Below are 11,603 nucleotides of genomic sequence, written 5' to 3'. Positions count from 1 at the left end.
ATCCCAGGATCTCCATGGATTTGGGGTGATCTGCACAGACAGCCCCTCCATACTATTCTCTGGAACCCCCGGTGCTATTTGTTCCCTTGCCACATGTGTACCTTGCCCATCCCCCACACATGTAAAGGGGAAGACAGAGGGTGAATAGATTGGAAAGTTGGTCATTAAAGCTGCAGTGAACCACATTGAATTCAGTAGCTTTAGAGAAAGAGGATGACACACACAGCCACCATCAACCCATTCATGCCTCCCAAAACTCACAGAGCCCCAACAGCACACAGTTTGCACCATGGAACTTCCATTGGATCAAAGGAAGGCAGTATGAGGTGATGCCACTTGGGCTTTATTGTCAGTTTTACATATATCTGTTTCCCAAAGGTGCAAAAGAAATGGGGGCAGGGGACGAGGGGGAACGTCCTGCAGTCATGTTGAATGAGGGATATCAACAGGACAGGTTAGGGTGAGCAAATTATACTTGAAACTAGTGAGTCCTACAAGATTCAGCATCACCTAGCAGGGCTAACACCTGTTAACAGGTATGGTCCTCAGGAGCCCACTGCTATCCTGTTATACTGCCCTTGCCATGTTTCAGGTTCATTAACAGATGCTCACATGAGCTTTTTGGAGAAACAAACACACAAAAGGTAGTCTTATAACTATGTGTAGAGTTATTTAACAGGGAGGAATCATTATGAAGTATGATCTGATTTTATTTTTAATATTTGTTTATTGGGGACATTGTCACTGATGTTATCTTTTATTGGCTCACTTGAAAGGGAGGTAAGAAAATGAAGTGCAATCTTGTCAGAGGCTTTGAAGTGTTTCTGATGTGTGAAGGTGAGTGTTACATGTTTGTGTGTATATAGTGTTTGAGTGTACCTGTCATTTGTGTGTATATATATGACAGGTACACTCAACACACCAGATATATATAGTACTATATATAGAAAGTATTTGTGGTCTGCGCCATGTGTCAGATTGATATATGCTGGCATGCTGTGTTGGTGTGAGGTGTATTGTGTTGGTGAATTGGTCAGTGTGTTATGTGTGTCCCAGTTTGGAGTGTGTTTACACATGTGGTTGGTTTCACTGGTGTGTGTCAGTATGAGCTGTGTATATCATTAATTGTTTGTATCACTCCTTATCATGTATGCACATAACATTGGGAGCATATGTTGTGGTGTGTTTGGGTTCTATGTTGAATACAGGTGCGTTGGCCTGTATCACGTATGTGCATGTGTGTATCAATTGATATTGAATGGTGGAGTTTGTATCAGTTAGGTCTGTGTCATGTGTTGGTCAGTGTGTGTGTGTGTGTATTGGTGTAGGGTGCCGGTGCTGTGTGTTTTTTTGTGTGTGCTGGTAAGTGTCAAGTGCATGTGTCAAGTGCATTGTGTTTTATGTATTTGTCTTGGCTGGTGTCATGTGTGCATAAAAAAATTGAGGCAAGTAATAAAGAACTGAATACAAGACAAAAAGTAAATTGTCAAGTTGACACATTCTATATCTCCCTGGACACTGTCTATTTACATTGAAAGCTTTTTGGGGAACAGCTACACTTCTGCAAACAATCTGGCACATTTCAGCATAGATGTAATGGCTAGAGGAAATGAGGGTGACATATCCCTTGCAACTTTTTATTCTCATGTTGACTTCTCCCTCAATGTGGCTGCAGGACTGAGGTATTTTCAGTGCAGGTCCCATACAACCTTTCTTATGTGGTTGCATCTCTGCACTTTGGGTGCTTCAGAATTAATAAATAATACTGTATTAGTGATGGTGCACATATTGTCTAAATTGGTGTAGAGTATGTGTGTACAACGTGCTGGTGTCAACTTGTGTGTAGCAGTTTTATGTATACACGTATGAGTCAATATATATGTACGTTATATTGGTTGGTGCTGAGTACTTGTAGGGTGTGTACATTGTGTGTGGTTGTGTGTTGTTCGGCATGTAAATTCACACTGTCAATATTGTGCGTCATTCATGGTATGTCTATACTGCAATCACCGGTTGTAATTGTAGCTTGTGTAGACATATCTGAGCCAGATTTAACTAGCTAGCTTGGATACCAGAGCAATGAACATGTGGCAGTGGAGGTTAGCCGCTGAATAATTACCCAGGGTTCTGTGCAAGCCTGTCCAGACCACGCTGAAGCCTGTGCAGCTGCAACTTCACTGCCCTTGATACCTGAGCTAGCTAGACTGAAGCTAGCTCACGTATGACTACACAAGCTGCAATCACACCCCGTGATTGCATTGTAGACATACCCCCAGATCAGCTGGAGTTGGTGTGCGTCAGTCAATGTCCTGTATTAAATGTTACTTGAAGTTTGTGAATTATGATGTGGTGTGGGTATCACTGTTGCCAGTTAGAGGTTGGTTGGTGGGTGTTGGTCATTGATATTGTGCATGAGATAGTTGGTGAGTGTTAGTTGGTGACACGTTGCACATGTGTGTCAGTTTTTAGGTCAGTCATTGTTATGTGTGTACATGTGAGCCACTGCGTGCATTAGTGTTGGGATGGGAATCGAGGCTCTGAAAGGGGTGTTGAGTGGGTCAGTGGGGACCTAGTTAATGTTGCGATAATGGCTGGGGAGAATCAAACTGGTGATGGGTTGGGAGCAGGGAGACACTTTTCCATCACACCTCCCTCTTTGCTCCACTGGTCCCCTTTCTCTCACCTGTGTTGCGCTCCGCCCAAGCTGGGGATCCTGTCAGGATGGGAGCAGCCCACCCCCAACGTGCTGGGGCGGGGGGCAGCCAGAACAGGGGAGAGCCCCTGCGCCGGGTCGGGGGCCTGACAGAACAGGGGGCAGCTCCCTGCACTGGGCTGGGGGGAGCCTGTCAGGACGCAGGGGCCCGTCAAGACAAGGGGCAGCCCCCCCCATGCTGAGGGCCTGACAGAACAGGGGGCAGCCCACCCCTGCCGTGCTGGGGGGAGCTGTCAGCACAGGGGCCTGTCAGGACAGGGGGCAGCAGCCCCGTCCTACTCCCCGCTGGGGTCCGAGTCCAGTCAGAACAGGGGCATCCCGCACACCGTGCTGTGGGGCTGTCAGGCCAAGCCCCCCGTGCCGGGTCCCGGGTCCTATCAGGACATGAGGCCAGGACAGCCTTCCACCCGCCCCGACCGTAGTGAGGTTCACGTCAGGGCAGGGAGCTGCCCGGGGGTCACGCCGGGGCAGGCCGCCAGCCCACTGGAGGCTGCTCCCGCCTCACAGAGCAGTGGTCAAACGACGTTTCTCCACCCAGACCTTCTCTCCTGCGCCCGCCCGCATACGTGTACCAGCGGCGTGGAGTACGGCGCTCCGCAGAGTCGCGGCGCGGGCGGGCCCCTTTGCTTGTCGCGTTTCGGATCCGGGTTCGTGCGGGCGGGGCTGCTCCCTCCTCCCCGCTCCCTGCTCCCGGCCAATGAGCGGCGTCCACATGCTGCGGCCGCGAGAGGGGCAGCGGCGAGCTGGCTCCGATAAATTCTATTAGAGCAGCCGCCGCTGGCTCAGCTCGCGCTGGGGCGGGAACGGAGCAGGAGGCAAGCAGGGCACCGGCTAGCCGGAGACAGCGGCCTAGGCTACACCGCCCGGTGGAGAGCGCCGGGAGCGGATCCCACCCCGCCGGGCAATTCACGCTCTTCCCTAGAGGGACGAGTGGGCACGACCCCCAGGGCAGCTACGCCCCCAGAGGAGACAGGGCATTTCATACCCCTCAGAGGAGAGCGGGGGGTGATAAATTACTTTATTCCCCCTCGTAGCGGCGAAAGGGACAGTTACTCTCCGGCTGAGGAGACAAGAGGACCGCTCAATTCCCTCCACGCGCGCCCCACGGTGCCGGTGGGGGCGGTTGTTCGCCTAGCACCCCCCGCAGTACCTCTCGGAGCGGGGTGAGGGCAGGCACTGGCCTGACGTCTGAGAGAAGGGGGGGTGACTTTGTCTCGTGGGCCCCACACGGCTGCCGGAGAAGGGGGGGTGCAGCGGAGCCCCTGCTCTAGCTCCGTGAGAGGAAGGGGGGCGGGCGTGTTCCCGAGGGGGTGGGAGGGGGTGGGGGCGAGTCCCCCGCCAGTACGCAGCGAAGGGGGGGGGCGTGCAGGTGCCGTGACCGGAGGGGAGCGCTCCTCGGATCCCTATTGTTGTCTAGGTCTATGGTGAGAATCACCCGGGGGCGGTTGGGGACCCATAGGGGGAGAGAGCGAGGCACCGAGCGGGCTGAGTGGAGGGTTTGCTGCTGTTCCTGCTGCTGCTGAGAAGAAGGAAGCGGGGGAGAGACACCATTTGCCGGCCCGGCCATGGAGAACGCTCACACCAAGACGGTGGAGGAAGTTTTGGCTTATTTCGGCGTGAACGAGAGCACTGGGCTCAGCCTGGAGCAAGTCAAGAAGCTCAAGGAGAGATGGGGCGCCAACGGTAGGTGAAGCAACCCCCCACGCCAGCCGCTGCCGGGGGGATGCTGCTGCGTGCTGGGATCCTCTTTCTCCCTCTCATCCTCCCTAGGGCCCTGTTTCAAGGCCTAACCTATGTGTGCAAAGCCGGCATCTGACTCAGGACCCGGAATAGGAGCGAGGGAGAGAGAAGATGGCTGACTTGAACTCCACCTCGTGGGTTTCTTTTATACCCTAAGCGGTCAGGGCTGCTTAAGCAAGGAGGGTGCCACCTCCGTTTCCTTTTACCTTGATGGGAAATAAGCTTCTATCATTAAAGAAAGCACATGATTTTTTTTAAAGAGCCCCTTTTATTATGTACTTGACCTTCATTTTCTTCGCTATTTCCAACCCTCCCACGCAAACCTCGTTCTTTTTCTTTTGAAAGAAGGTGGGCTTTTTTGGCTTAAAAAAATTGTTCAGAAAACAATGGGGCAGAGCTTTATTTTTATAGCTTTCTTTTGTGCCAATTGTATTGCAGAAACGGCTTACAGAGAGGAGTAATAAATAGCAGATGGGGAGACAGCAATTCCTAAATAGAAAGATGAGATTGTGAAGTATTTGGCTATACATCTTATGGTTTGGTAAAGTGGATGTAGAGGGAAATCAGTGTTCTGCTGGAGTCTGAAAAACGTTTGAAGCTTGTGATCCTTTGTATGCAGCAGCACCAGAAGTAACAGAGCAGGCATGAGTGATGACTTGGCTGAATTGTAACCTTAGTAGATTGCTGCTAAAATGTATTTGACATAAACTGTGGAATTAGCAAGGCCCGTTCCAATTCTTGTTGAAAGGAGGCACTTTAATTGCATTACTCAGCATTGCCTTAAAATCTGAATTTCATATATACATAAAATCGGGTAGAATTTAATTTTGTAGCATTTTAGCTAGCTCAGAAATGATCTTTAATTATGGATGCTTTAGTGTGGCTAATGTAGTTCTCTAACCGTCTTTTCTCTTTGACATGCTCCTTGGGAAAACCTATGCTTCCTGCAGAATTGCCAGCTGAAGAAGGTAAGCAAGCTTGTACAATCTTCTAATATTTTTTTATCCATACTTCACATCTTTCTGTGGATATGTAAGATGCAATATGTCTGCCTTTTATATCTTGCAGGAAAATCCTTACTTGAGCTTGTGATTGAACAATTTGAAGACTTATTAGTTAGAATTTTGTTGCTGGCAGCCTGTATATCTTTTGTAAGTATAAAATGTTTGGGTTTTTTTCAGACTTTTCCCACATGGACCAAATGAGACTACTGTACATTATTTATATATATGGACAGGGTTATTCCTTAAGTTATTTTCTTGCTTGCACTAGTTCTTTTTATGATGTGAAAAAATAAATTGCATGCAGAGTCTTAAATTGGTTATCTCGCTAAGGTTAACTTTTGCATGTTTTAGGCATTAATTTTCCATATTCACTTCATGTATGGTTTATATAATTCTCTTCTTTCTTGAATACAATTAAACTAGACACACAGAGACCTATAAAAAGCACACCTATAATCTATCATATTTTTTTGTATACCTACTTGAGTTGGGATTTCCCAACCCTTCTTTTTTTTCGTTGGCTTTTAAAACCAACCTCCATTATGAGTTTAACTGGTCATTCTTTTTGCTTTTGAGTTAATCCTTATCAAGCTAAATGAATGATCACTGGAAGTGGTTTTTGGATACAATGCAAACTGTAAATAGAATTTGCATGAGGAATATTTCAGTTGCCTTCCCTCCCTGATAATAGCAAGGTGACAGTTGTTGCTTTTGACAGTGACAAGAATGATGACAGCAGTGATGGCACCATTGTTGACCAAATTTGGTAACTGACCTTTGGATAGTCTTTCTGTAAAGTGGACCCCTCGTCTTGCATACAGGATTGAAAGGACAAGAAACACTAAATGACTCTGGTTTTTGTTTTGTTTTTAATTTGTTTAATTGGATAGTTTCTTTATGCAGTGTGTATAGGATATATGGTTGCTAAGGAACTGGAGAAATGAATTGAAGACTAAGCACAGGAGGAAGGTGATAGGTCTGTTTTTGACAAGTTGGAGAACAGAATGATTGCTTTCTATTTATTTAAAAAAAAAAAGTGCAGAACATTAGAGATTGTTAGTGAAGTCTACCAAACAGACTTACTTCCACCTAAAGAATTGTAGCTTAACTCTGTCCAGAAAAACAGGCATTAGTCTTTTATAAGCTAAAAATAAAAAAATGGATTTTGTACTGATTTTCTAGTGTTCTTTCCATCTACCAAAGTTAAACTGATCATGACTATAGACTCAAGCAAATGATCAATCTTAAACTAAGACTATTCTTAAAAAAAAAAAAGAGGATGGTTCTCATCTGTTATGCCTGATGCAGGATACTGCGTTGTTGATTCTGGGCCAGTGAAGGCTTCTGATATCACAAAACTGACACTCAGTTTCAAAGAAGAGGGCCTCCGTTTTGGTATGTGTGTGTATATAATTGCCAGCTGGCCAGAGATTGGCATTGAGCTTGCCTGTGGAGACACACATTCTAGTCACTTTGATATGTCCTGGGAGAAAAATGGCTGGCAGTAGCAATTTTAAGAAATGGGTGAACATCTAGTTTTTCGGCAGGGGTTAGCATTTTGTAAAGGGTCTGAAAGTTGCATCCCTCATGAGGGTAGAGGGGGAAAGAATGATAGTAATAAAGGGTAGTGGCATTTTATAGTGCATGAGTTACTATTTCTAGAAATTTACATCCCACTTAATTTCCAACCAAATGGGTGAAGGTAAAGATCAAATTCAGCAAATTGGAAATTGTCTAGTGTGCTGACTCCATATTCAACACTGTGCTAAACTGACAGGTCAAATAATGTACATGACCAAATGTACTTTGCTAGTATGTTTACTGAACTTATTAAACAATTAGACTAGCCTCCATTTTCCAGTTTACTGAAATTATTCTGCCTAAATTAGGCAGTCAGTGTAATACAGGGTACACTACTGGGATATCTGGGTTCTCTCCTCGGTTCTACCACTGACCTGTTCGGACCTTGGGCAACTCAGTTCAGTTTTCTATGCCTCAAGTTTCCTCAGCTTTAAAAACGGGGATAATACTTATCCTCCTTCTTGAAAAACACGTTAAGCCCCTGGCTTGAAAATCATTAGCTAAAATAGAAATGCTGCTAATAATTTTTATTGGAGTTATTCTATGAGCAGTTCACTCTTGTTTTTGTTTGCTTTTGGGTTTTGAATTCGGATCAAAGATAACTTGTAATTTCTTCTGTTTTTTCACTTGCAGCTTGACATTTACTCTTTATAAAAGCTATATTAGACTTTCATTTAGTTCTGGTAATTTCAAGCAACTGTGCTAAGCTCGTACAAACATAGAAATATATTTGTTTCTATAAAATATTCAAGGTGATCGACATAATTTAAACTCCGATATTAGTTCTGAAAGCACTCATTTTCAGTTATATAGCAAGTGTGAAGCTTGTGGCCCATAACTGCCATCCAGAGAAATTTAAATGTTACATGGAAAGATAAATTGTGTATACAGCTGAGGTAAAATTAACCTTTAGCATTGGATTGCTGTATCATAAGGATGATTTAGCATAATTTATAATGTGTAATCATTGATAACTGGATTGGCTAAATCTTGAAAAGTTAATGAGGCTTTGTAATACTACAAAGACCACTACTTCAATAATATATGTGTAAATCACCAGATTTTTTTTTAAGATTACAAGGAGCGTACACAGAGCATATTAATTGATGTTTAGTTTTAAAATGAGGTGCATCAGGGTTGCTTTGGTCTTAAGTTAATGTGTAGGGCTTTGCTTTTTGGGATGTAATAATATAATTGGGGGGGTTGTTTTTAGCAATTTTTGAGCTATATCTATAAATCTCCAAAAATTTGATGGGGGGGGCACTTTCTCTTTGCATATAGAGTTCTGGGATGAGTAATCTGTTTGTGATGTTCCATATTGCTCTTTAACATAATACTGTATCAAACACCACTACTTTAAAACGCACTTGGGAACTTCTATTGCGCACAAGCAGAGTCTACATGAACCAATTAATATGCAACACATTAATGTGCTTTAGGAATCATGCCTTTGTAGTCTGCATTTCTGCTCCATGTAGGCAAGCCCTTAGATGCAAGGAACCATTTCTGGTGTTTTTCCAATGATTAGTGGGTAAACACAAATTTGTTTCTTGTGTTGGGGATGCTTTAGCAGTGTCTTTCGGTTAAAACTGAAAATCAGAAGCCCTGGTTATGTATAGTTTAATCTTTGGCAGCACTATAGGGCTTCTTTTGAAGTTAATGGATTTCAGCAGGAGTAAGAACAGAACCAAATTACACAAACTTGGATTCTGTGTTCCCAGTGACCCTAAAATATTTTCTGTAATCTTGTTGATCTGGGAGACTGTTACGACTATAGTAGTTGGATAACATAAGGCCTTGTATAGCAGTAGCAATAAGTATAGTTAAGGTTGCATAATATCTGCTGTTCTAATCCTTGTTTTCAGTTTGTAACTTTATGAAACTTTCACCTCAGCTGAAATTTTATGGACCTGGTCTTTGTCCAAAAATTAAATGTTCAGAAAGTTTTTGTAACAAAATTCTTCTTCCCTCACACATGTACTCAAAGGCATTAGAAGAATATACTTTGTAAAGACTTTTTTTGTTGTTTTAAATCTGAAGATTCTTGTTTGAATTGCATTAGTGCTGAATCACCTTAGAAGTTGAGTGTTGGAATTGGGCATGGAAATAGTCCTGATTGTGAAGTGTGTTTGAGTGTTCTGGTGAAAATCGGTATTGAGTTGGGTCTTTGAAAATCACACTGCCTTCAATGAGGCCTGGCAGGACATGTGTGCATAGCTAAATTACTTGCGCAGTAAAAACCGTAATGATGGCAACTTTTAATTGCGGCAGAGCTCCAGAGAAGCATTTGTTCATTCACTGCTCATCTTGTAAGGTTAAAAACAGCACAACTCCTAAGGTTCACCTGGTAGACCTTGCAAGGTAGATGGGATAGTGGGTTCCTTATGAAATATTTTCTTCTTTGAAGAGTGTATATTATATATTGCACATGTATGTGCATGCACACATTCCATTTTAAAACTCTATATATTAAGGTTGCATGTGTAAGCACTCAAGTAAGGAATTGAGAAAGTTAAGCTTGCCTATGACACCTTGCCTCTGCACCTTTATGTAGGTGCATTACATACCTTTTCTTCAATATCGTACAGTAACATTAGTGGTTTTCAAATTGTAGTTTGTACATCAACTGGTGGTATGTGTGCTGCAGTCAGGTAGTACACAGGGTGCTGTACAGTATTAACATCATAACCCGTTATATCTGTACTGATTTAAATTACTAAGATGGTATGCCAAGTACTTGAGCTGTATATGTGGTATGCTAGATCTCAAAGTCAGAGAATTGCTGTTCTACAGCCTTAGATGCACATACTTTTGTAACATTTCATTCTTGTATTCGTAGACCATTTTCATTGTCATATGCCTCCAGTATATCTCTAATGACTTAAAATACATGTCTTGGAGAGAAGAAAAGTTAAGTTATACTCTTGATCCTATAAAGGACTCTATAGGCATGAACCCTTCCTAAAATGTCTTATCAGAATTTTCTGTGCAAGGACTTTAGGGTTGTCCTAAAACATCCTGGGAACAACCTGACTCTTAGATCTGGAATAGTAATGACTACACGTTGCATAAGATAGGGATAGTGGTGGTATATTACACTGGCATTCTGTCAGCAAAATTCAGATTATGCAATGTCACCTAAAAGATCACCTGATGGGGAAAGATCGCAGAGATTTAAGAAGTAATTTATGTAGCTTTTAAAAATGTTCCCTTGTAGTAGGGTGCTATATAGCTAGGTAAGAACTTAAATTGCCAGATGCTTCTGTTTTTAGTTCTGCTACCATCAAGTATATAGCAAAGCAGTTGTATATTCAGAAACACTGAAATACTTGAGGTAGTTGCAGTCTGTTAACTCAATAACACCTCAATTTCCCTGTATAATCATCATTGAGTTTTATTTTTCAGTAACAATTAGCAAGGAGAGTTTTGATCTCATCATGAGTAATGGAACTAAATTTGGGAGAAATGAAAGAATCTTAATCTCTGGTTGGCAATTCCTTTGTGCTTGAAATAATTTCTTGTTAAGACCCTTAAAAAGGGATATTTTATTTGTTTAATTTTAAATTTAAACATGTCCTATCCAGTATAATAGACACATTTGCATAAAAACATGCATTTTTAACAGAGTCTAAACTGTACTCTAGAGAAATACAAAAAGGATAATGGGAGTCTGCACTGTTGGTTTGTCCAAAATATTCTAAATGTTAAAAATCTCAGTGGCCTGGGAGAACAAGCTTTTTATTCCAGGAAGATTGCACAGGTATAAGAACCCACTTTAATTGGTCTAAGACCTTTTATTGGCAGGATAACATTTGATTTTCATATTTTGCCTCTAAGCTGCCATTCTTAAGTAAAAAAACCTGCCTCTTGGTCACTGACAACATAATCTAGTTTGTCTAATGGATCATAGGTATAATCTCCCGAGCAATGGATTTCATCCCAGAACTTCCACTCTTTGTATACTGTATTCTATTTTTGTTGTCTTCAGAATGCTGTTCCCTCCATCTTTCCTAATAACATGATTGTCTCAAATGACTAATCTCTGTGCTCTGGTATAAAAATTATTGAAACAGTGAGGCTTTTTTAGGAGTACAAATACTTGCATAGTATTATTAATTTAATTCTGGTTTTTCTAACACTTTTGACCATTCTGTTTATTGCTGGCTAGCTTACTGGTGCAGCCTCTCTGCTTCTTTTAGTGACCCTGAGCCACAAGCACTCCTTGCTTGTCGTTGCATGTGTAATTTTTAGTCTTTGTGTATGTTTCTACTTTTAAAAGTCGCATGGCCCCATCCTTGTTAAACTTTGCTTAAGAGACTTCTGCCAACAGTTAAACCAATTAAATACAGCTTGAGCAATCAAATGAAATATTGTTGAATCAGAGTTGCCCTCTAGATTTGTTCTCGCCATTTAGGTGTCAGGGGAGCATTTGTATTAGATATTTCCCTTAGTCTCTGGACTTCCTTTCCACTTAAACAAAAAAAATGCAAAAGCACATTTTGCTTTTCTTTGCTTTTTAGCCTCTTAGGTATACAGAGAATTTTTTTTAGTTGAATTTTCTAATT

General features: G+C 42.6%; 1 protein-coding gene across 2 annotated transcripts in view; it reads left to right on the top strand.

The window, feature by feature from the left end:
- Positions 1-4,069: 4,069 nt before the first annotated feature.
- The window catches only part of ATP2A2 (ATPase sarcoplasmic/endoplasmic reticulum Ca2+ transporting 2), a 77,603-nt gene continuing 70,069 nt past the window's right edge, over positions 4,070-11,603 (top strand). For both annotated transcript variants that reach the window (XR_012155176.1, XM_073313693.1), the window contains exons 1-3: positions 4,070-4,396; positions 5,404-5,421; positions 5,522-5,604. Coding sequence is in view for 1 of the 2 variants with exons in the window: in XM_073313693.1 (XP_073169794.1) it covers positions 4,279-4,396; positions 5,404-5,421; positions 5,522-5,604 (219 nt within the window). In the remaining variant the exon portion in view is untranslated. The remainder of the gene's footprint in view (positions 4,397-5,403; positions 5,422-5,521; positions 5,605-11,603) is intronic.

This window comes from Lepidochelys kempii, chromosome 15 (genome assembly GCF_965140265.1).
Source record: "Lepidochelys kempii isolate rLepKem1 chromosome 15, rLepKem1.hap2, whole genome shotgun sequence".
In the NCBI taxonomy this organism is placed as follows: domain Eukaryota; kingdom Metazoa; phylum Chordata; order Testudines; family Cheloniidae; genus Lepidochelys; species Lepidochelys kempii.
This window is presented reverse-complemented; position numbering and strand designations above follow the sequence as displayed.